General features: G+C 39.4%; 1 protein-coding gene across 11 annotated transcripts in view; it reads right to left on the bottom strand.

The window, feature by feature from the left end:
• SPIDR (scaffold protein involved in DNA repair) overlaps positions 1-26,969 on the bottom strand; it is a 508,026-nt gene that overhangs the window by 309,264 nt on the left and 171,793 nt on the right. For all 11 annotated transcript variants that reach the window (XM_030795010.1, XM_030795009.1, XM_030795014.1 and 8 more), the window contains one exon: positions 10,070-10,289. In XM_030795010.1, the coding sequence (XP_030650870.1) occupies positions 10,070-10,289 (220 nt within the window). The remainder of the gene's footprint in view (positions 1-10,069; positions 10,290-26,969) is intronic.

Genomic DNA, 26,969 nt, shown 5'->3' with positions numbered 1-26,969 from the left:
AAATGTTGCCATTTCTGCTTCCCTCTACTGGAAAAAACAATATACATTTGCATATGAGAGACTCTGAGCAGTCCTACAATACAACAACTGGTACACATTTGAGGAGCCTTTTCCAAACTTATTTGAGCACAAAACACTTTAATCATATTTCTATGAACAACCTGCTATAGTCTGAATGTGTTTACTGAAGTTCAAGCATTGGAAACTTAATTTCCAATTCAACAGTATTGGGAAGTGGGACCTAATAAATTATGAGGGTGCTACCTTCCTGAATGGATTTATGTCATTACCATGGGAGTGGGCTAGCTATCACAAGAATGGCCTTGTTATAAAAGCAAGTTTGGCTCCCTCTTGCTTTTGTGCTCTCTTGCCCTTTCACCTTCTGCCATGGGAAGATGAAAAACGAAGGCCCTCAACAAATAGTGGTGCTATGCTCTTGGACTTCCCAGCTTCTAGAACCATAAGACAAATGAATTTTTTTCTTTTTTTGAGACAGAGTCTCACTCTGTTACCCAGGCTGCAGTGCAGTAGTGTGATCATGGCTCAATGCAGCCTTGACCTCCTTGGGCTCAGGTGATTCTCCCACCTCAGCCTCCCAAGGAGCTGGGACTACATGCATGCACCATCGTGCCTGGCTAATTTTTGTATTTTTTGTAGAGATGGGGTTTGCCCAGGCTGCTCACGAACTCCTGGACTCAAGCAATCCACTGCCCGACTCAGCCTCCCAAAGTGTTGGCATTATAGACGTAATCCACTGCACTGGGCTGACAAATTTCTATTGCTTATAAATTACGCAGTCTCAGGTTTTCTGTTATAGCATCACAAAACAGACTAAGATACACCCCATTGAAAAGTGTCATCTAACTTCACTTCCTCCTCATGTGGAATAAATGACTGCCTTCCTTCTCTTCCTTCCAGTTTTTCAGATTATCCAGATTATCCTCATAGTCTGTATCTTTTCCCTTTTCACACTGCATTAATTTTCTTTCCTACTTATTTCCTTTAAAGACACCCTGTAATTTTGATGGAAAAGACTAAATTCCTTGTTGTCCCAACAGGAAGATAATCTCACCCAGTAAACAAACTTTCCATCTTTAGTACTGCTTTGGTCTCTGCAATAGGAGCCAGCAATTTATTTATTTCAAAGAATCTCATGTGGCAAATGTAAAACAGGAACCAAAGCAGTTGTGAATGGGCCCATGGGCTCTACCTCTGTCCTCTGCCAATTACCACACATGGGTTATACTAAAAACCCAGACAAGCTGACAGAGTTTCTCTTTTGGAATCACAACCTCTCTTGTGTTTTTACTCTAGGCTCTAATTACTGCTGACACCAAAAAACTACCATTGACTGGGCCCCACAAATCGATTCCAAGTCTCCCATTTCAGTACATGGCATGATCATTCACTTGTTTGCTCAAGCCAAAAACTTAGTTGTCTTCCTTGTTTCCTATCAGCAAACCCTGTTGCCTCTAACTCCAAAATATATTCCAAATCCACTATTCACCATCATAGTCCAAAGCACCACCTTTTTCCATACTTGAGCTACTCCCACAGCCTCTGAGATGCATTTATTCTGCCCTTCCACCCTCAGTCATCCTCCACAGACTTTAAAGGGTGAATCAGATCATCACGCCTCTCCTGTAAATCTCAGCTTGTTAACACTGCACACAGGGAGGTTCTCCAGATTCACTTTCTGCACTACTGCCTTGGAATTTCCACTCTGTACACAAAGCACTACATATACTCCTGCATATGTCTTACACTAGGCCATTCTGACTTTTTGGTCTTTACTCATGTGGTCTCCTCTACTCCAAATGCCCTCATAGTCTCTCCCCTGCTTCTAACATAGCCCTTTTAGCTCAGATAGGGCATCACCAAGTTCAGGAAGCTACCCCTGACACCACATCTCTCGGTCTGTACTCTCCCCAGCACACACACAAACACAGGTGCACACACATATTCTCACACATACACTCACATACATAACCACCCACCCTACTGACCTACCTACTGGTTGTGCTTACCTCCTCAATCCTCTTGCAACCTCTGTACAGATATCTATTACTACGCCTACAATGGTCTTTTATAACTTGTTTATATTACTTTTCTCTTCCACCACACTGTGAGCTCCTTAAAGGCAGAAACAATTTGACATTCATGTTGAATGTTGTATTCCCAGGAATTCTAGTACAAGGCTTATTAAAGAGTAAGTAAGTAAACATTCAGTAAATCTTTTTAAATGAATATACAAATCAACAAAGTCTCATTCAATTAGGGAGGATAAACAAGGCTGACAACATCTTCATGATGATTTAATACAGTATTAATCATATAGTTACTGAGTGCCTACTATGTTTCAAGTATTATTCTAGGCATTGGGAATACAGTAGTAAAAAAATTTTTGAATTGACTGTTTTAGCCAAAGCAATAAGACATTAATCAGATAAAGAAGCATGAGTATTGGGAAGGAAATAACAAAATTATTATTCTAAGTGATATAACCATAAAAAGAAAAGCTGTCACCAGTAAATAAATATAAGAAAAAGTACAGGCATATCTTGGAGATACTGGAAGTATAGCTGCAGACCACTCCAATAAAGTTATTATCACAATAAAGCAAGTCACATGAATTTTTGTTTCCTATTGCATATAAAAGTTATGTTTACACTATATTATAGCCTATAAGGTGTGCAACAGCATTATATCTAAAAAAAGTGCATACCCTAATCAAAAACACTTTATTGGTAAAAAATGCAGCCTTCAGTAAGTCATAATCTTTTTGCTGAGAGAGGGTCTTGCCTTGATGTTGATTGCTACTGACTGATTGGGGTGGTGGTGTGTGAAGGCTGGAATGGCCGTGGCAGTTTCTTAGAGAACAATAAAGTTTGCTGCATCAATTGACTCTTCCTTTCTAGAAAGATTTCTCTGTAGCATGAGATACTATTTGATGGCATTACTGGAACTTCTTTCAGAATTGCAGTAAATCCTCTCAAACCTAATGCTGCTTTATCAATTAAGTTTATGGAATACTCTAAATTCTTTGTTGTCCTCTCAACAATGTTCACAGCGTCTTCACCAGGAATATATTCCATCTAAAGAAACCAGTTTCTGGCCAGGCGTGGTGGCTCACGCCTGTAGTCCCAGCACTTTGGGAGGCTGAGGTGGGCGGATTACCTGAAGTCAGGAGTTGGAGACCAGCCTGGCCAACATGGTAAAACCCCATCTCTACTAAAAATACAAAAATTAGCCGGGCGTGGTGGCACATGCCTGTAACCCCAGCTACTAGGGCAGCTGAGACAGAAGAATTGCTTGAGCCCAGGAGGCGGAGGTTGCAGTGAGCCAAGACTGCGCCACTACACTTCAGCCTGGCTGACAGAGCAAGACTCTGTCTCAAAAAAACAAAACAAAACAAAACAAAACAAAAAAAGTTTCTTTGCTCATTCATAAGAACCAACTCCTCATCCATTAAAGTTAGGAGATTTTAGCAATTCAGTCCCATCTTCAGGCTTTACTTCTAATTTGAGTTCTCTTGCTTTTTCCACCACATCTGCAGTTATTTCCTCCACTGAAGTTTTAAACCCCTGAAGTCACTGATAAAGGTTGGAATCAACTTTTTCCATACTCCTGATAATGTTGCTATTTTGACCTCCTCCCATTAATCATGAATGTTCTTAATGGGAGGTAGAATGGTGAGTCCTTTCAGGAAGGTTTTCAATTTACTTTGCCCAGATCCTTGAAAGGTGGCTGGACACAGTGGTTCACGCCTGCAATCCCAGCACTTTGGGAGGCCAAAGTGGGTGGATCACGAGGTCACAAGTTCGAGACCAGCCTGACCAATATGGTGAAACCCTGTCTCTACTAAAAATACAAAAATTAGCCAGGCGTGGTGGCGCACACTTGTAACCCCAGCTACTCAGGAGGCTGACGCAGGAGAATCACTTGAACCTGGGAGGCAGAGGTTGCAGTGAGCTGAGATTGCACCACTGCACTCCAGCCTGGGCGACAGACTGAGACTCCATCTCCAAAAAAAAAAGGAATCATTATCTATGGCAGTTATAAGCAAGACTTGACAGTCAAAATTACCCCTTGATCCCAGGCTGCAGAATGGATGTTGTGTTAGCAGGCATGAAAACAACATTCATCTCCTTGTACATCTAGAGCTCTTGGCTGACTAGGTGTATTGTCAATGAGGGGTAGTATTTTAAAAAAAATTTTTTTTTCTTAGTAGTAGGTCTCAAAAGTTTGGTTTATTCAGTAAACCATTCTGTAAACAGATGTGCTGTCATCCAGGTTTTATTGTTCCATTTATAGAGCACAAGCAGAGTAGATTTAGCATAATTCTTAAAGACCCTAGAATTTTCAAAATGGTAAATGAACATTGGCTTCAATTTAAAGTCACCGGCTGTATTAGACCTTAATAAAAGAGTCAGCCTGTCCTTGGAAGCTTTGAAGCCAGGCATTGACTTTTCCTCGCCAGCTATGAAAGTCCTAGGTGATATTCTTCGAATATAAGGCTGTTTCATCTACACTGAAAATCTGTTGTTTAGTGTAGCCACCTTCATGAATGATCTTAGCTATTCTGGATAATTTGCTGCAGTTTCTCCATCAGCATTTGCTACTTCATCTTGTAATTTTATGTTATGGGGGATCAACTTCTGCTAGCTTCAAATTTTTCTTCTGAAGCTTCCTCACCTCTCTCAGCCTTCAAAGAATTGTAGAAGGTTAGGGTCTTGCTCTGGATTAGGCTTTGGTTTAAGGGAATGTCATGGCTTGTTTGAGCTTCTTTCCAGACAACTCGAACTTTCTCCATATTAGCAATAAGGCAGCTTTACTTTCTCAGTATTTGTGTGCTCACTGGAATAGCACTTTTAACTTCCTTCAAGAACTTTTTCTTTTCATTCATAACTTGTCTAACTGGCACAAGAAGCCTAACTGGCACAAGAGGCCTAGCTTTTAGCCTATCTTGCCTTTTGACATGCTTTCCTCACTAAGCTTAATCACTTCTAGCTTTTGGTTTAAAGTAAAAGATGGGCAATTCTTCCTTTCATGTGAACACTTAGAGGGCATATTAGGGTGATTAATTGGCCAGATTTCAATACTGTTGCGTCTCATGGAATAGGGAGGTCTGAGGAGAGAAAGTAAGATGGGGGAACATCCGGTCAATGGAGCAGTTAGAGCACACACAGTATTTATCAATTAAGTTTGCCATCCTATATGGCCACGGTTCACGGCACCTCAAAATAATTGCAATAGTGATATCAAAGATCACTTATCACGGATCACCATAACAGATAATAATTATGAGAAACTCTGAAATATTGGGATAATTATTCAAATGTGATATAGAGATAGGAGGTGAGCACATGCTGTTAGAAAAATGGCACTGATAGACTTGTTGGATTCAGGGTTGACAAACCTTCAGTTTGTAAAAAGTGCAACACGTGTGAAGTGCTATACAAGCAAAAAAGCATAGTAAAATGAGGTGGGCTATATTCGATGTGACCAGCTGCAGAGACTCTACTATGAGGTTTACAGATGACTTAACAATGTCAAGGAGTCAAAGCAGCAACAGCAAAAACAAAAACAAAACACATACCCTTTACTATACTAAAACAGTTCCTAAAAGCTACTTTGAAACAATATCTGAAGTACATACCAAACTACATATATAACAATATCTACTACATAGCTGTTTATGATAGTAAAGGAACCAATATGTACCACATCCTGAGAATATGGAAAGTGTTTTAAAAACTACATCACACTGTGTAGCCATAAAAAAGGTTGAGTGTGGTGTGATGAGAAACTGGCAGCAGCTGAGACAGCTTCAACCTTTACAGGTTACTATGGAAATCATATATCAAAAGGCTCAAAACCCACTGGTATTCTATGACCAATAATTTCTACTTCTAGAAATAATCTAAGAACGAAATCACAAGGGAGATATGATAAATATTTCACCCAAGCAGTGTTTAAAACAGCTAAAAATAGAAAGCAATCTTAACAATCCTAAATAAGAGGATGTTTAAATTACCACATATCCATATAGTGGAATACTAAGTGGTGACTAAAAAGATGACGATGTGAATGGACCAATGGAAGGGTATACTCATTACAACAGGGAAAGTCAGACTTCACTCTTCCAGCATACTGGGATGTGTATTCTGAGGAGAAGCAAAGTATCTGGCACAGGGGATACCAATAAATACTTCTGAATGAATGAGAGGTGTCCTGGTTGTCTCTGGATACACTCTCACACACTTAACCTCTCATCCGCCCTCATTCTGGCATTAGATTTCATGGCTGGATGTAATCAGGCAGATGGTTTCTACCTTCCTCTCTCCCCAGTATCATTATAGTAAATTCCTTCATTTGTTTTTTCTAGTATATCTGTGTTCAAGTGGTGAGATGTTTCTTTGGAATCATTATAAAACTTTCAGTTTGCTTGAATAGTAAAAGCTGTTCATTCATTAGTTAATAAATGTTGAAACTATGGGACATGAGATTCATTATACTATTTTATTTTTATATGTCTGAAATTATATAGATTAACGCATTTTTTAAAAGTTGGTTACTATTATATAATTCTATGACTATTTCATAATGCAATTAATTGGAGGCAAGACATTTTACTTCTATCTTTATTTTCAGATTGCCACAGGCAAAGCTGCATTACACCTCGCTGGAATCCAATGAGAATTTACCAGGTAATATCTACAGAGGGCTCTGAGCTCCTCGGGGTAAGCAGCCATTGTACCTAAACTCATATTTATTACTACAGGACCAACAGGAGTATCTAAAGTCTATTGATTCTTTTAAAAAACTGTGCCCATGTTAAAAAAAAACAGTTTAAATGAACACAGAAGGGTGCCAGTGGGAAAAGGACAGCCAGCCCACAAGGAAAAATACATTCACTATTATTTCTCAAGTTTCCATAGAAAAAGAAAAAGACTAGCCCTACAAAAAATTATTTTGGTTTTCTTTCATTAAGTATGAGGTGTTTTTTTTTTTTTTTTTTTTTTTTTTTTTTTTTTTTTGGAGACAGGGTCTTGCTCTGTCGCCCAGGCTGGAATGCAGTGGTGCAATCTCGGCTCCCTGAAACCTCCACCTCCTGGGCTGAAGCGATTCTCTCACCTTCGCCTCCCAAGTAGCTGGGACCACAGGCACGCACCACCCATACCCAGCTAATTTTTGTATTTTTAGTAGAGAGGGGGTTTCGCCGTGTTGGCCAGGCTGGTCTCGAACTCCTGACCTCAAATGATCAGCCTGCCTTGGCCTCCTAAACTGCTGGGATTACAGGCGTGAACTAACGCACCCAGCCTCTTCTATTTTCTTAAGTATTATATGCTGAATACAGGCAAATAATCTCTTGACAGCCCACAGGCATTCCTGTGGAGAGTAACACCCAGGGGTTGTTTGGTAAGATCCAGACCTACAAACATTCCAAAGTCTAATGATAATAACTCATTTACTTGTAAAGTCTAAGGAGTCAGTGGGATTTAGAAATTCTTGGTCATATAAATCTTTGTAGATAATCCTGATCTAATTTTACTTCTCATAAGCCCAAGAAAATGTCCTACATTTAAAGCCTCTAAAACATCTTCCCTGAAGAAAAATAATCATATTTAGGTATTAAAAAAACAAGGTCATTTAATAAATGCATTTTAAAACATATAAAGGTGTGCCAAAAAAATTAGAAGTTGAGAAGGGACCAGGCCTGGTGGCTCAGGCCTATAATCCCAGAACTTTGGGAGGCCAATGTGGGAGGACTGCTTGAGGCCAGGAGTTTGAGACCAGCCTAGGCAACATAGCAAGACTCTGTCTCTACAAAAAATAGAAAAAGAAAAAAAGAATTTAAAAAGCTGAGGAGGGAGTAGACTTTTTAAAAATAATAACAATAAAAGACTCTGCCACCACAAATGAACTTTGACACTAATGAAAGAGCTAAATTCCACAAGGGAGTAAAACTAAGAGGTGAACAAAGAAGATCCGAATGAGGACAGATTTCTGAAGGACGGAAGACAGGTTCAGGGTAAGAGATGCTGATAGAAGTCCTGTGCTGCTATGCACTCCATGAACACGGAGAGGGGAGCATCACATCAGAACCCTGCCAGACACTACCTTTAAAGCCCTACTCCATGAATGCAGAGATTAGCCTACCCTAAAAAACCTATCAATCTGTTTTTAATCCAGTAAGTTAAACCTAAAGTTATTATAGAAAAATAGGCAGGATTACATAACTTACAGTATATAGATTATGTATAGTCACTGGGATGTGTTAAATACATAATTGAGTATTTAAGAATTAAAAAATGCTGGAAGATTATACTCCAAATTGTTAACAGCGGTCATCTAGAATGAGTGTGATTAATTGAAGAGGTGAGGGTAAGAAGATTCACTTTCTAAGTTATATATTTCTGAATTGTTTTGACTTTTACAATGCATATTTGAAAATAAATGTTTAAGGCAAATATTTAAAGCAAAAAGGAAAGGAAGCAATTATTAGGAGGAAAGTTCTAAAAATTAAGCTTAATGAGATGTGAGTTTGTCCTAGCAGTTATTAAAACACCATATAAAACTATAGTAATTGAAATAGTATAATACTAGCATGTACAAATACAGTTACATTAAAAGAGTAAATAGCCCAAAATATATATAGGTATTTAGTACATGATAAAGGCAGCCTTAAAATTGTATGAAGAAAAAAGAGAATCTTCAATAAATAACGTTGGGACTCCTGGTGGCCACTTGGAAAAAAAAAATTGCACTTACTACCTCACATATTACACATAAAGATAAATTCCAGGAGTGTCAAAAGATTTAAATACAAAAATTTTTAAATTCATGAAAGTCTTAGAATAAAACATAGAATAACTTTTACACCTCATAGTAAGGAAAACCTTTCTATCTATGATACAAAACCCAGAAGCTATAAAAGATGGGTAAAATCAACCACAGAAAAATAGAAAAGTTCTGCTCATCAAAAACAAAGCAACAAAACAAACCCCTGCCCCCTAAAAACATCAAAAGTCAAATGATAAATGGGGAACGAACTAACTGCAATGTATATGACTGACAAGGCGCTTTTTTTTTTTGATCACTTATAAAAAGATGGTAGAAATCACTAGGACCAAGAGTCTAAAGAGAAGAAAGGTCAAAAGCCATCAATGGACATAAAATGAAATACAACTGATTCTTAAACATGGAGAAAAATGCCTAAGCCCATTTTATATAAGAGAAATACAAACTAAAATGATAAACATCGTATTTCCAATTTTTAACTTGGTCTAGATCAACAAAGTAGGTTTGTAAAGGAGAAGAAAAAGGCACTTCAGGCATTGCCAGTGGGAATGTAAAATGGTGCCATTTGACAAAGTCTGCTAAAATTAAAGAGGCACTGATCCAGCAATAATACTTATAAAAATTTATCCTATAGCCCTTCCTCATACATACAAAATGAAAACTTATAAAAAATTACCAACAAATTAATATTTAGCTCTTAAAACAAGGCTGCTCAAACTTTTCTTCAAAAGTAGTATGATTTTCTTCTATTCATGGTAAAAATCAATATCCCACTGCAAAAGACAACAAACATAGCATCCTTTAAAATAATTTCTGATCCAATAATGACCATTTTTGCTCCTGCAGTTCAAACTCTAGTATATCTTAATTCATGCTTTTTATCCTCCCCTCTCAAGTGACTAAGAAATATTTAATTAATGTGTTATCCTATTGTCACATAATGCCTGTTAACAAAATTATTTTTCTAAGAAATATAAAAACAAAAACAGCCAGATCTTATAACACATCACTTGGGCAAGAATCTTAATATGGTTGTTTCCTCAACCCTCTCACCCCAAATTATCAGAAATATGCTGACAGAACTAGAAACGAGCTATCAGAGACAATCCAGTGCTTCTCTGACAGAAAACCCACGTCCAATCCTGGCTCTCTTCCTCTGGCACTGCTCTATGATAAACTGACAAAAATGTAACTGATAAAAATGTCTTTTCTTATGAGGCTGACTCACAGTTGGTGACTGCTGGATTAAGTTCTGCGCACTCACCAGGGAGGGAAGATCCGGACAATGTCCTGGGGACGGCCCCTGAGGTAGCCTGCAGTCTCCTTGGTGAAGAGAACTTTCAGGCCAGCTCCAGGCCTGGAGGCCACACTTCGGGAGAGGCTGGTGGCTGGTGACCCCGATAACTGCTCACACATGGCAACTTGCATGGCACATTCCTCGTGCAGCTCTAAAATTTTCACAGTTAATACACCGTATTTTCTACCTAGAAGTTGAAGAAAAGAACAAAGCAAAAATGAAGTCAAAAGACAGATGATTCAAGCGTGACTAAACCATCATGAAGAAAAGATCCACATGCAGATAGCACTCTTCACCTGGAGAAAATGGTCTCCACATTTCACAAAGTAAAACAGACACTCTACCATGCTCACTATAACATTTTTCTTTAATCAAAATAGGCCTGCATGTTGCATTTAATACACGGATTTTAAGCAACATAAAATAAACAGTCTTCTGTCATGAAGAAATAGTCCTGTATAAATAGAAACCTTAGACCCATCATTTTAAGGAGCATGCCTTTTACTCCAAGTCTCAAATCCTTTGATGACCACACGGAAAATATGGCCACTGTGGATTCTTCTTCTTCTTAAGGATGGACCCTCCTCTTTATTAACTGTTTTGATTCTCTGCTTTGAAATCATGTATGTTACTAGCTGGCTGTAACTGTTCCAATGATCAGAAAGGCCAACAGTTGAAGAGTTATGTGGACTGCCGGGTATTAGAGCTCTAGATTGAAATGGGTGGAATTTGATCTGGATTCAAGTACTGGTTTCCTTATTAAGTTGGCCAAGTTCCATGGCATTCAATTGTTCAATTTTCTTATGTGTAAAATGGAGATCCTGCCACCTGCCCCAGGAAACATTTGTTCAGATTAAATGAGATAACTGAAGTTGATAGTGTGCATAGCCTATACCCCAGAAATCTTAGGTAGGTACCCAGAAACTGTCAGATGCACCAGTATACCTAAACAAGGATATACATCTCAGCGTTGTTTATAAGAGTAGAAAACTGCACCCAGCATAAATCAGAAAGACGGGTAAACCACGGTGTGTTCATACAACAGAACACTGTACGGCACTTAAAATAAGGTGAACTAGACGTCTAAGAATCAGATGGAGAGGTCTCGAGAAATGAAAGGGGATAAACAGGATATATAGAGTATGACATCTGTAATGTAATTTTAAAAAGCACAGAAATCAATGTTTATGAATACAAGATAAGTATAAAATATAAATAGAAGGATTCACAGAAAAGTCATGAAAGCCACTGTCTCTAAGGAGAGAGAAAGAGGAGTATGACTCAGGAGGGGAACCCAGAGGGTTTCAAATTTATATATCATATTGTTTCTATTATAAAAGTATGGGAAACAAAAAAAAAAGACAAAGGATTGACATGTGTTACTAATTCTAGGCAGTGAGTATGCTTATGTGTTTCTATTACTCTCTGTGCTTTTTAATTAAAAAAATTTAAAAAATACATAAATTGAGAACAACAAAAATGAAGGGTACAACATACTGCCTTATTAATAACAGATACTCACTAATATGAGTTTCTCTACCACTTCAGCCAACTGGTTAATAGTGAATAGTAAAAATTAATATTTAGACGGTGGTAAGATTTTAATCATGTATTTCTTTCTCCCTCTCACTTTTTCTTCATTCATTTCCCATTCAATCCCAAATTTTTCATCTCTTCCTTTATCTAGGTGTCCATGGCACATGCCCATATACTGGGCCCTGGGCCACCTTGCCTCCCCTGAGCACCGTCTTAGACAACTATTTCTTAAGGCAACTATTTCTGGGCACTGTCTTGGACAACTATTTCTTAAGGCAAGAAAACAGAATGGGGGAAGGATATGAATAAGCACAATGTACAAGCAGCATATAACGAGCTTCTGCTGGTCACTCTAGGGGAGGGAACAGAGGAATGAAACCAACTTGTAAAGAAAGGCACTAAGAAGTGAACACACAGATGCTTCGCCACAACAGGCGTTTTGTTAATGAAAAGTAGCTCATCTTCAATTGGTAAATTGGAAAAGAAATCAGGATAATGCAGAGGTCACTTCAGTCCACAAAATTTTTTTCCTCAGCAGGGCAGCTAGAGCAGTGTGTACAGAATTAGAGTCTTCAGAAGCAAAGGGAAAAGCCCTAGACTGAGGAGCTACAGTGGCCACAGGAGCAGTTTGAGACACAATTTAAGAATTTTTAAAACTTGTACCGATACTCAACTCAGGGCTCATTCCCAGCAATGCACAGGCCTGAAGCCTCCCGTCTCCCACTGACAGCAGCAGCTGTCAAGGCTCCATGGCCACTTCTGCTCTTAAGCACCCAGGGGTCTGCTCAAGTTCAAGTGTGCCAGCTGAGCACAGGCTCTTGGTTCCACGCACTGTGGCAGCCCCCAGCCATGCTCAGCTGCCTGCCCAAGCAGCATAAGCTCTCTTCAGAAACTAATTCTTGTCTTGGGCAGCTCAAGGCCCCATACACCCTGACAGATTTTATAAATGCAGGCTATTATAGAAATACATAAATAGTATTACAGAAGAAATACTTATGTACCTAAGATGAATCATACTGCCTGACTACAGTTTCTTCAAAGATTTCTATGATAAATCTTGACAATATTCCAGTAACCATGAATTTTGATCAAGATCTATAGCACCAAATAACTTGCAGAATAACATTTTATGATGTCGGCTATCACTGCAGTGCTGCATACAGCAGCTCATGTGGTGACTAAGTAGGCCTTGGAAGCAATACTGAGCGGCGCTCCCATGGCTGTGACACTAGGTCAGGGACAGGGCTACCCTTTACACTGAGCATTCTAAAGCTCTTTCTACAAAACATCCTCCAGGGCCTTCCTTCCCAGAAGAAAATAAAGCAGGGTAAGCTCCTCCTTGTCTGAGAGAGAAAAAAGCAAGGGACAACTTATACCAAAAATGTGCTTGAGGCAAGCTTTTATTTTATTTTTAGAGACAGGGTCTTGTTCTGTTGCCCAGGCTGGAGTACAATGGTATGACCTTGGCTTACTGCAGCCTCAATAACCTGGGCTCAAGGGATCCTCCCACCTCAGCCTCTCAAGTAGCTGGGATGACAGGCTCGCACCACCATAACATCCAGCTAATTTTCTTATTTTTTTGTAGAGACAGGGTCTCACTTTATTGCCCAGGTTGGTCTTGAAGTCCTGGGCTAAGTGATCTTCCTGCCTCAGCCTCTCAAAGTGCTGGGATTACAGGTGAGAGCCACCATGCCTGGCAGAAGCAAGCTTTTAATCCAAGCAGGGGATATACTCATTTTACAAACAAACAACAACGTTTTGCAATTAGATAACTAGTACATAAAAGGCCATTTCAGTGCTACCAGGCAACATTTTCCATAACTGCTACAAGACAGCCAAAATATCACCTTGTCCAGGAAGTGTTTTCTGAATCTCAGACAGAAGCAACTATTCCTTCCCTTGAAAATCCCCAAATACTTTATCTCTCTTATAAGAGTGTTCTCAGTTTTAAATGGACACAGTAGCAGCTACCCCAAGAGCACTACAATCACAGGTGCAAACACAGCAAATGTACCACGAAGTGCCTGGCCATGCAAGGATGGCAGCCACTGTCACCACCATCAGCTCTTCAAGGCATTTTCAAGGCCATTCTCATACTTGATCCACAACAACCCTATGAAATAGGTAAGGAACATATTAATCTCCCTTTGTGGCAGATGAGAAAACTGAAAAATAAAGCTGGCTGCTCACGTGACTTTCTCAAGAACAGAGAGGATGACTGGCAGGTCTAATCCCAGTAATCAAATATCCTTACAAGCCAAGGACCAAAATATCTCTCAGATAAATGCCAGTCAAGAATAGGAAATTGTGATTGATGGGGTTTTTTCCCCCTACTTCATTATGCTAAGACATAGGGCTTGTTTAAAATGCAAAGACAGACAATGCTTCAGGTTGAGAAACAGACTCTGAGGCCTATTGCTGTGGCTGGACACAGTGAGGGTTTCAACAGAACTTGCACTGAAAAAGAAGGTAACTTGTCAAGTGCTAATCATCAAAGAGAAAGTGCCATAAAAATCAAATGGAGACCACAAATACTAATATACAATAGCAAAGATGTTAAACGATTAAGAAACAGGAACAGAAAGATTCAATGAAGAAGATACACCAAGAGATCTATCCATGCATATGCCTTAACAGAATTCTTAGTTAAAAATAGACAGTATTTAACTTAAAGAATAACAACATTTGCTGAACAACTGCATGAATTCGTTATTTAATCAGATAACTGCTCTTTGAAAAGTCTTTCATTTTAAACAACCAAGAGGCCACACACACACACACACACACACACACAAATCTGAGCAAATGACTGAGCATTGTGGCTCACACCTGTAACCCCAGCACTTTGGGAGGCCAGGGCGGCAGGACAGCTTGAGGCCAGGAGTTCAAGACCAGCCTGAGCAGCACAGTGAGACCCCCCCCAGCTTTACAAAAATAAAAATACAAAAATGAGTCAGGCACAGTGGAGTATACTGTAGTTTCAGCTACTTGAGAGGCTGAGGCAGGAGGTTATCTTGAGCCCAGGAATTGGAGGTTATAGTAAGCTATGATCACACACTGCACTAACTGGCCTCCCTAGTCAAGTACCTGACTCACAGAGTGAGACCGTGTCTCTCAAAAAAAAAAAAAAAAAAAAGAAAAAAAAGAAACACAAAACAATAAATTGAGCAAATGATAGAATAACAAAATATGTCTGTGACCACTGAGTTAAATGCCTTTTTTGCTGTTGTTGAAATATACAGGTAGTCAGGGTCCAATTATACTCACGTCAACTTAAGTCTTCCTAAGTAGGTTATATTGAATTAATATATGAGTATAACAAATAACTATACAAGACAGGACAAAGTGAAGCAAGTTAGTATGAGGGGAGAGATACTGAAATTATTCTCCAATAGAGGGAAGGAACACCTGTAAATCTTTCTAACAGAAATACTTTTCATAACATAATTGTTGCCACTAATGTTAAGTTGTCCATTTTCCAAACACTGACCACATGGTAATTTGGAATTTTCCTCCTACGTTATTGTTCTGTCTCTCTCTATCTTCAGAGATATCCCAAAAGGCTAGCCTACCCAGTTATTTTGCTCTAAAACATATGTTCTAGTATTCCCTGAAATTGGTACTTTTGTCTTCTTCAGGTCAATTCATCAAGTGTCCACCACTCCTTTTCCCTCTCACTCTCACCCAGCATGCGAGTGTGCAGACACACACACACACACACACACACACACACACACACACAGAATCATCAGCAAGCACCAGGGGTCAGGGATGGACATCAGGGGGTTTTAAAGTCCATCTGCTTCCCATGTGGACAGGACCTCTGTCTTTAATAAACACTCTGACACTGGTTACCACCAGCTGTGATGATAATAATTCATCTTGCTGCACTCACTCCAAACTACCATGCTATATATTCAGTGTACATTTTACTATTTTTGAAATGGTATTTTATAGCTTTCCCCCCAAAGTAATACATGTATCCATTACTAAAATGGTTTTATTTGGGGTGTTTCTGTTAGTTACTTGTGAAATTTAGTATCTTTAACGAACTCTATATGCCCTATTTTACTGACTTCTCATAGCATTTTGAGGCTCCTAGCATTGTAAAATGAAGAAGGGTGTATACCCTGCTCTATGTTTTTCCTCCCCAACATGCTACACAATTTTAATTCCACATAATTCCACTTTCATTGTCAAGGTTAATGTTCACAGTATATCCTATAACCTATGCCAAATCTCCGTGCTCCAGCCATAGTCTGACTCCAAGAGTTAACAAATAATCAACAAATTTATATTAGCACAATTATATAAACAAAATTCAGTATCTGACCAGGGTCTTAGGATTGCATTTAAATGAGAATATCTCAGACTTAGGTCAAATGATTTGACTGTAATAATTCTTATGATCATTTACGCCTTCCAAATACCAAACAGAAAAAGGACTATCATTCTGGTGGCCCCAGCATACCCATTAGTAGTCTTAGCTTTCCCCAAAAGTTCACCACAGCTTTTTAGAGAACAGCCCATTCATGTTCTGCCTAGGACTAAATGTGGTCAGCTGGAGCCTAGGCAGGGAAAAAGAAGATCGAATCAGTTCAGAATGATGAAGCAGGGAAGAAACAGCTCTTCTATCTTCAGATGTGTGAACCAGGGTGTTTCCTCTGGGTGTGATGGGAAGCCAGCAGGGAAGTCAAATATGAGCCATGTTGAGACCAGACTGAAGAGGACAAGGGATTAAGTAGGGAAGCTAGTTAGGAGGGTCTGCAGCAATCCAGGATGGATGATGGTGTCTGGGATCTAGGGAGTGACAGGAGTGGTAAGAAATGGGTCAGATTCTAGATATTCTTTGAAGGTAGAGCCAATAGGACTTGTTAATGGACTAGGAGTGAATATGAGACAGAGTATAAGAATGACTCCAGTGTTTTTGGCCTGAGCAAGAATAAGAACAGAATTAACATTTACTGAGACAGTAAACATTTCTAGACAAATGTGTTTCTTTTCTGGGAGGTGCAGGTAGTATGAGAATACCGATATCAAGACATAAGTTTTTTATACATTAAGACTGAGATGCCTCTTAGTTACTACAATAGTCTGGCACTAACTAACCTCCCCAGTCTAGTACCTGATTCTTCCAACCTACTCTTCATAAGGCCCACCTGAATGGCATTCTTAAATGTAGATGTAATGATAGCCACCCTGACTGGATTAAATCCAAACTACTTGCCATTGTATGGAAAGTCCTTTGTTACCTGTTACTTCTTATCACTCTAGCCTCAAATTCCGTAGCTTCCTTCAAGCAATTTAAAATTATTTCTATGACAAGGTGAAAAATAAGCAATTGTGCATTAAGACAGTTCCATCACTGTCTCCCTGGTGAGTTTCTCCCTGGGCATGACTCTCCTTTCCACTCTGCAGTTTATCATTTCTCTTCATGTTATCACTGTACATCTTGTTTATACCTCTGATTTAAAAAAGTAAACAATTTCATCTATTAAACCATGAACTCTGTGTTGCGCCTGGATCAGTACCAATAAATATGTAAGAAATGAATGAATCCTAATACAAACTGATGTAAAGCATGTGGGGGACTCTGTTTCCAGTCTTGATTTCACTGCTAACCATGATGCTCCTGACCCGTCTCCCCTTCATCTCAACTGCACTTTGCGTGTACCCAGAGAATACAAATTAAACTATGACTCAAATGATGCTCCAAAGAGAAAAACAAATAATACGTTCCAAAATCAGATCCAAATGACGTTTTATCTATTCGCTGTATTGTACCATTTTTTCATTAACATGCACTAAAAACTTAGTTGTATTTACTTGTTTATATTGTTTTTTCTTTTGAGAAGTTACAACCACACCTAATTTTACCAATGATTCTCAAACACATAGCACTGATATGCTCCCATAAGTATTCAGTAAGTAAATACCTGTTAAATTATTGATTGTGTTATTAATGATTGGTAAACCAAAATTCTAATTTCTGAGTAAATCTTATAAGATGCCATCAGATTCATTTCACAGATAACTTCAGGATAAAATTCATAAAGCTGTAAGCAAGAGATCCTGATTACAGTATCTAAAAAAACAAATTCTGAAGAAATTCACACATTTATCCTACAAACAGCACAATTCATTTTTGTTTAAAATGTATGCTCTCCCATAAAATTTAAAGTCATCTGGCAATGATGAATAGACACATTTCTTTACCACAACTGCTTACTGAACTGTAAACAATTGTGCTTTCACTTCTTGATTCCACATTTTTTGCCTTTTCACCAGTTTAAAATATTCTTCTCCAAAAGCCACAATTATTCTAAGCATGAAACAGAAATCTGAAACCCAACTCTTAAAAAAAACCCAAAAACAAAAAAGTAGACAAGACTGACCAGGCGATCAGAATGTTTTCACAATCCGCAGTGATGAGAGTAGTCAAAGCCTAGCTGAGCACCTCCACCTCCAGGGTCACAGTGTCACAGTGACCCCACCTCCCACTGGGCATGTCGCTGTGACTCATTCTGTAGGAATAGCCTGTTCGGAAAGTGAGTGGGCAATGAAATGTCCAATTTTAAAAGAAATTCCACGTAAGAATAAAGCATACAAAGGCTCTAGAAAAGCAACAGATCCCTAAGCGAAGTTAAGCCAGACAACAGGGGTGTGTTATAGATTGAATGTTGGTGTCCCCTCAAAATTCCTATGTTGAAGTCCTAATCTTCAATCTGGTTGTATTTGGAGATGCGGGCTCCAAGGAAGTAATTGAGGTTAAATGAGGTCATAAGGGTAGCCTGATCTGACAGGCTTAGTCTCCTCCTAAGAGACTGGAGGACTTGTTTTTTCCATGCACACACACGGGAAAGGCTCTGTGAGCACACAGCAAGAAGGTGACTGCCTAAAACCAGTAAGAGGGCTCTCACCAGGACTCCACCATGCTGCGCCCTGGCTACCAGCCTCCAGCACTGTGAGAAAGAACTGTCTGCTCTTTACGTCACAGTCTGTGGGATTTTGTGATGGCAGCCTGAGCTGAGACAGAAGAATGCGATACATACAGGACCGCCCAACACACACACTGACACTGATGACCAGCCGTGCCTTCCACTCTGAGTATCCAGAATACGAGTTCTTCTTTCTTGAAAAATTCTTCATTTAAAACACCTTATTTCATACAACTATAGATGCTAATTTTGGCTCAGAAAATAGGATTAAAATGGTGTCCAGTAATCACACTGAAAACAACTTTTAAAAGGTCATATGGCTAATGACAAAGTACAGAAATAGATATTTATTTAAGTATTTCTATTTTTATAAATGTGGCATCAACTGAGAAACAAATGTGTTGGGAAAAACTGCAAGAATCCAATGTTAAAATAGCAAGTTACTAATTATGGGTGGTCACTATAATCTTCCTAAACCTACCTTTAAACCATCCCGAGGAATGCCAGGAGCACGTGGGCATCCGGCCTCTCTACCACGAGGCCAACACACTGAATCTCTGTAGCACCAAGAGTTGAAAATATGCTTACTAATGAACTGACAGAATCCAGGGCGTCCCCACTGTCACTTTATCCTTGATTCTTAAACTCCAACATCAATCCGGCCCCTGCCATAATGACTATCGATAAAGGACGTTCTAATGAACAACTTCTAATTCATCCTAAGTTGGGTGGAAACAGGCAAAACCTATGTTGAACCAGAATAAGGCATGTCCAAATGGAGCATGGCAAATTCATAACCCCTAGATACAAGGAGGTGTTTGTGTCTTGCTGCCATCTTCCCATGGCATTTCAACAAATGGGTAGGGAAGAGAAGAAAAAGGAGAAGAGAAATTAGCTTAAGGATTAAAATAGATAATGTAGTAACAAAAACACAGAGCAACCATTACCGTGAAGTGCCTCTCCTGAAAGGTGTGCAGAAGACCAGAGAGCGCCACTGCTGGGAAGGCTCACCAGCGTCAGACACAAAAGACGCAAAAGTTAAAAGACACAAAGTAAAAAGCACTCTGAGAGAGACTTTCACATGGGAATAACAGACAAGGCAGGGGAAAACAGCGATACCAAATTTAAAAAGTGGAAATAACCCAAGGTTTAACAAAGTCACCCTCTGTCAGTAAAAAAACTGCAGCACAGATGAAGTAACCCACATAGGTCTTCAGCCCTGGCCAAGTTTGGACCAGAACCAACACTGCCTGATGAGGGCTATTTCTGCACTCTGATGCCATGTTGTAACATTTTTAAATTACTGGGCATGGCTCAGGGATGCCCTATACATCTTTGTATAGGTACTTGCACTTTGTGCAGTTCTTATTTGCTTCTATTTTAACTGTATTAACTACGGGATACTGGAAGTATAGTTACAAACAAACCATTAAGAGTTTTAAAAGTGCATGTCTTAGGCCTGGTGCCCAGCTTATCCCATGAAAGCCACGGCTTTGACTCATGGAGATATTGCGTGCTGTGCATACGGAGGTGGGGGGCCACAGAAAGGGGGCAGTGAGACATGAGTCCAAGGCAGCTAGGCTGAGTGTGTGACAAAGAATGTCACACAAAAGAGTTTACAGGTAATGAAGCTTTGTCCCATGGACACTGGGCAGTCAATGAAAACGTCTTAAAACAGGAGGGTAATAGTATCAGTTTTGCCTCTTAGGATGATAATCCTGATAGGGTGAACACAAGGGAAGGTTGATGGCAGGGAGACCAGGTGGAGCCTGACAGGGCAATCCTGGCATAGGAGAATAGGGGCCTGAGCGGAGGTGGCAGCAAATGGGGTAAATGAGGAGATCTGCTTGAGAGATGACTCTGAAGTGGAATCATCATCCGAATCTGGGGACCAGACGGATTGAAAACATGTCAGAGAGGCCAGGTGCAATGGCTCATGCCTGTAATCCCTGCACTTTGGGAGGCTGAGGCAGGTGAATCACCTGAGGTCAGGAGTTTGAGACCAGCTTGGCTGGTATTTTTTGTAAAAATACAAAAAATTAGCCGGCTGTGGTGGCAAGTACTTGTAATCCAAGCTACTTGGGAGGCTGAGATGGAAGAATTCCTTGAACCCGAAAGGCAGAGGTTGCAATGAGCAGAGATTGCGCCACTGCACTCCAGCCTGGGTGACAGAGCGAGACTCCATCTCAAAAACCAAACCAAACAAAACAAAACAAAAAAACAAAAAACAGAAAACAGAAAACATGTTAAGAGAAAGCCCAATCAAAGACTGCTGAGTTAACAGGCAAGGCAAGGCGAGGCAAGAGGCATGCTGGGTCTGAGGCGTGCAGGACGCTCAAGTGCAGGTGGACTGGGGCAGGGCTGCGAGATCCAGCAGAATAGAGACTGGGCGGCAGCAGCCATGAAGTCACCGAAAACCAAGGAAGGGTACATGGAACAAGAACTAAAGAGGCGTGGGCAGAATCCTGAGGAGCCCATGTTGAAGCAGCACACAGAAGAGTGTGCAAAGAATACAGAGAAATGAGCACAGAAGGCAGAAAACCAAGAAGGAATGCTGTCCTTGAAGCTGAGGAAGACAGGTGACAGGCCATGCATGTGCTGAAAGGAGGTGGCACTCAGGAAGATGACGATTTCTGCACACTGGTGGAAATGAGACTGTGCAGTCCTAGGACGGAAGGAGAGTGAACGCGGGCCACAGGATACTCTTTCAAATCACTCTCACAGTACAAAAGTTTCCATTTTTTCCAACTTCATAAGGAATTTTACTAACTCAAGAACTTGTTTATTCCACCTGCCAGCCAAAAAGTTCCCTATATTATAATAGAAAAACAAATTTACCATCTGGTAAGAAAAATAACAACTACCGAATGATAGAAGCGATCCACTCTAGGATCACCTTCCCAGAAGATCTTCACCAGGGGCTGAGCAGAGCACGGATGCCTGCCTTGTGACCCACGCCCCCTGTAGCAAGCTGCATGAAAGATAAGGAGAAATCCAGTCTGGGCTTGTGCATTCCAACAGGCTTCTCAAGGCAAAAGGTTCCCAACAGAAAACCTAGAACCCTTTGGAAAATAAAAGTGAGCTGAAGAAGTTTGGAAAACCAGATTAGTGGAAAGGTTAAGATGGCATACACAAAATTTCATAGCATGGAAAAATGCTAACATGATTCCAAACCAGGCTGGAGAGTCAAAATGACAATTTGTTGAGCAAGCAAAGAAAATGCTCCCTTGCCAGTATCAATAATTTTCCTAAGGCCAAAAACAGGGTTTTCAATGTATAGATAATTTTCATCATAAACAATATCCCAATTTAACTCTATGAACAAATTTTTATTTATCAAGCCACATACAGAAATCAACAAGTTTCAACAGGAAACATGTTTTACCCACCATATATTTAGAATAGACTAACTTTTCAGTCTTACTTTTGGATCATTTACAACACAGTAGAAAGAAAGAATCTCTTAAACTTCAGGTCTATGAGAAACCAATCTTAAAACTGTAGAACTACATTTTTCTTTTCATGGAAAAAGAAATGGAGAACGTACAGATGAAATACATCCACTGGGAATCCAAACACATCATTTAATTCTGTGAATTATCACTGAATCTCACTTCATAGTTCTTTAGGTATGAAAATTCAGAAGAAATAATGTATTTCTAGGAACAAAGGTATAAATGGAGACAGCTAAAGAGTGGCAGATACGTTAGCTAGGGAACTGAGTATGGTATTAAGTACCCCTTCCTCTATTTCTTAGGTCCCACCATTATTTTTAATAAAATTATCAAATAACTTGGCATTATTAAATTCTAATAAGAACTCTTTACTGTTCTGTTAATACAAACTTAAAATGATCACTGGAAATTATGATATTTTCTGACATGGAATCCTACCTCTAACAGTGAACAAACTAGTATCACAGTTTGTTTCCTGACTTGAATAGTTCAGCCTCAGTATTCATACAAAATATTCTGGCCCACGACTACAAAGAACAATAATAAATATCACTGTTGCACTGAAACGTGGGTAAGGATACAACAGAGGGAAAAATAAAGTTTGAACACTAGTTGGCTTTGTGGTTTTATTGGTCAGAGGGAAGCTGGAGATAATCCAGAGTCAGCTCCCCTGACCCCAGAGGAAAGGGGATGTAAGAAAAGGAACAGAAGCAAAACCTCTCTGGCCAAATCAGAGCTGACCCATACTGAGTGGGCACTGGCAGTATCCCTTCAACTGAAACACAGGGAGGGAGAAGACAACGTAGCAAAGAAGTTTAAGGACAAATTTTAAATGACTTTTTAAAAGATGCTGACCTACAAAATTAACAACCCTTCTTTAATCCGTGTTATTCGCATTTCTTGAATCTAGAAAAACAAATTGTTTTTAATAATGTTTCATATTACATAAAAAAATCCCCAGAGAAACTAAAGATTTTAAAGGCATAAAATATTGCCAAGAATTGGCTAAATAAGCAGCTCACCATACACCTACCTTTTCTGGGTTTAAATACATAATATTAGGAGACAGATTAAATCATATGTATTTTCTAACACTTATTTTTTAATTAAATAAAGGGATCTTATTTTACCAACTGACTTGCTTTGGTAGGAATGACCAGTCTACCATTTTCTACCCCAAATTAAGCTTTAATTATCGGAAAATACCACATCAAGGAAATTAGTGAAATCTTGTAGACACCCACGTATCTACACAGGATTCTTTGTTCATCCTCCTGCTCACACCAGTTTCTGTATAGAAATTGCTGATCCCAGGCTGGGCATGGTAGTTCATGCCTATAATCCCAGCACTCTGGGAGGCCAAAGCAGATAGATCACTTGAGGTCAGAAGTTCGAGACCAGCCTGGCCAACATGGTGAAACCACGTCTCTACAAAAAAATACAAAAATTAAGAGAGGCGTCGTGGTGCACGTCTGTAATCCCAACTACTCAGGAGGCTGAGACGGGAGAATCACTTGAACCCGGGAGGCAGAGGTTACAGTGAGCTGAGATTGTGCCACTGCATTCCAGCCTGAGGGGACAGAGTGAGACCGTGTCTCAAAACAAAAAGAAAAAAAGAAAAAAGAAATCGCCGACCCCAACTTTCCTTCTTCCTCTCCCAGCCACTCAAGTGGTGACCCTGGACCACAGCCCCATCTCAGGGGCCCCCAGCCTCAGAGCAGTTCCTGGAAGCAGTAAGAAACAGGTGGGGGACCAGATTTCTGGCTACATGCTTGCGACAAGACCGAGGAAACCCCACTCTGTGGGCTGCACTGTGGGGCACCACATCCACTGCTCCTGAGGTAGCCTGATGGTCAGGGCCGCCCCAGCCTCCCTGTTCCCCTGCATCTGGTGCACAGAGACACTCACCTAAGGTTCACACAGGCAACAAGGAGGGTGCAGAAATATGGGAGATTACATACCAAGCCTGTCAGGCTGTTGACAGATAATCTTGTCCAAAGAAAAAGGATCACTACACTCCTCATTCTGGAAAACTACCGCACTATAAAAAGCAGTCTTGTTATTGAATTTTTCACTTCTGACACAGAAGTATTAATTTTTTAGTACTTCATAAGTAAAATTCAGGGTGGAGTTTTCTATCACTTCACATCTATCTCCCTATAATGGTAAAAACAATATTTGATTTTGACAAGTTTCTTTTTTTGTAAAAGGCATATTTAAAACAAAAAACCCCTGTCCCAACCCTTTTCCAATGATAATCCTTGTTAACTGCTTCTGACAATTTATTTTATATTTATAATATTTATAAAGTATTTATAATATTTACAAATATTTCCAAACCATTATATAATGTGAAGAAAGTCTAAAAGCATTAGAAGTGTCCAGGAGTGTTATCCTGAGTATTTAATCATAATCATCAGAATATGGAAATAGTATATGATTTCAGTTTCTCTTGAAATTGCATAAATACAATATTATTCAAGCAGTAAGTCATCACAGTTTTTCTCCTTTACAAATCCTAAGAAATAATACTTTATTCTCTTAGGCTTTGTTTCTTTCTTTCTTCTAATTCTTCAAAACGTACTTCAATAAATGGAAAGTTACAGATGTTATTGCTATGGTCTGAATGTGTCCCCCAAAGTTAATGTGTTGGAAGCTTAATCTCCAACACAGTAGTGTTGAAAGGTGATCTTTAAGAGGTGATTAGACCCTGAGGCTCTGCTCTCATGGATTAATGTCATTATCATGGGAGTTGGTTCCTCATTAAAGGATGAGTTCTACCACCTTCCCCTCCCTCTCTCACACTTGTTTTCTCTTCTGCTGAGGCTGGTATTAGGCTTCGCAGCCTCCAGACAGATGAGAAGTAAATTTCTTTATCAATTATCCAGTCTGTGGTGTTCTATTATGGCAACACAAAACAGACTAAGACAGTTATTAAAACATCTTCAAGTGTAAAATATGGTTTTGTTTCCTTCGAAAGAATAAAACTTCAATATCTTACAAAAGGAAGCAAGGAAAAATGAATTATAATGTTATGATGGAATCAGACAGTTCTGTCGATGATAATCTACTTGTTTCTTAATAAATGTTGAATGAAGGTAGTAAGGAACAAAGTAAAAAAAAAAAGATTAGCCAAAATATTATAGCCATTTGGCAAGAAAAAATAAAAAGGCACAAGGCATCAATTTACAATATTGCTGTAGTGAGTTAAATAATACTGAATAGAAAACCACCTATTTCTATTCTATGGTTTTTTTTTTTTTTTTTTAAGACTGTGTCTAGCCCTGTCGCCCAGCCTGTAGTGCAATGGCATGATCTCAGCTCACTGTAAACTCCACCTCCCGGGTTTAAGTGATTCTCCTGCCTCAGCCTCCCGAGTAGCTGGGATTACAGGCGCGTGTGCCACCATGGCTGGTTATTTTTTTTTTTTTTTTGTATCGTAGTAGAGGCAGGGTTTCACCATGTTGGCCAGGCTGGTCTTGAACTCCTGATCTCGTGATCCGCCTGCCTCAGCCTCCCAAAGTGCTGGGATTACAGGCGTGAGCCACCGTGCCCAGTCTATTTCTATTCTTTAAGTATTGGTAGTAATACGGGCACCTTCTATATAACACTTGTTAAGCTGTATATCTGTGTTTTCTGTAGTTTCTTATATTTCAATACAAAATGATAATTCAATAAAAGCAAATATTCACATGACAAAGGTACTCCTAAACCAAAATTTTGTCCCACCCTCAATTTTCCAAAGGTCTAAGTTGTACTCACTTTTTACTGTGTGAGTATAATGTATACTAAATAAACTGCTTCTTACTGAACTTCAATAATAACCTAAAGAAATCTTTCAAATATAATAATTTTATACAACAAAAAATATATAAAACATGGAACATTTAAAATCTACTACATAAAATATAATTTTTCTAGCAAGAACAAATAGCAAAACTTCCACCATCCCAAAACTGTTTAGGCACCTCACATTGATATTCTGGCTCAGAAACTAGACAGAGGTTTGTATTTACCCACTGTAAATATGAAGCTCGCTTCCATAGCCTGTCCTGCACAGCTCCCACCACACTCATGCAGACCCTCCACTTTACTAACCTGTCCCGATTTTCTCTCTCTGCTTGTCATCCATCTAACCCACTAAAAGAGAAGGTCTAAGGGTGCAGTGACCAGATCTTGCTTATTCACAGTGTATCTTTAGAGCCCAGCAAGGAGCCTGGCACACTGCAGGCCCCTGCTGAGCAACTGCTGAGTAAATGAGTGTGACCTGCCAGCTTGGTACCTGTGACCCTCACTTCCCACTATCCCATCTCCACCACCAGATATAGTGACCAGTAAAGCATTTACTTCATACAACAAGAATAAATACAGAAATATGAGCATATACAAAATTTTCCTCTGTATGACTGAAAAACACTGAGAATATTACTTGGTTGCTTACCCTCTATAATATAATTTAAATAAGAATCATTGTTTTTAAATTAGCTAATGGAAGTGATCTTAAATTTCAAAAATAAAGTATCTTGCTTAAGAATAGGCAGGTAAAGGCTGGGCAAGGTGGTTAATGCCTGTAATTCTAGCACTTTGGGAGGCCGAGGCAGACTCTACTAAAAATACAAAAATTACCCAGGCGTGGTGGCGGGCGCCTGTAATCTTAGCCTACACAGGAGGCACAAAAATTGTCTGGACCCAGGAGGTGGAGGTTACAGTGAGCCAAGGTTGCACCACTGCACTCCAGCCTGCACAACAGAGCAAGACCTTTCCCTTTCCCCCAAAAAATCTGATCATGAAAAATAATTTATCTGAAGCCCATCAATTTCTTTGTTATCGCTTGTTCTTCTTTTTTCTTTACTCTCTTTCTGTATAATACAAGAAGTTTTTTTGCATTTAAGAACATCTAAGGGTCCGAGTATGATGGCTAACGCCTGTAATTCCAAT

This window comes from Nomascus leucogenys, chromosome 16, assembly GCF_006542625.1.
Source record: "Nomascus leucogenys isolate Asia chromosome 16, Asia_NLE_v1, whole genome shotgun sequence".
NCBI lineage: Eukaryota > Metazoa > Chordata > Mammalia > Primates > Hylobatidae > Nomascus > Nomascus leucogenys.
The sequence above is the reverse complement of the archived record's forward strand: the minus strand, read 5'-3'. Positions and strand labels throughout refer to the sequence as shown.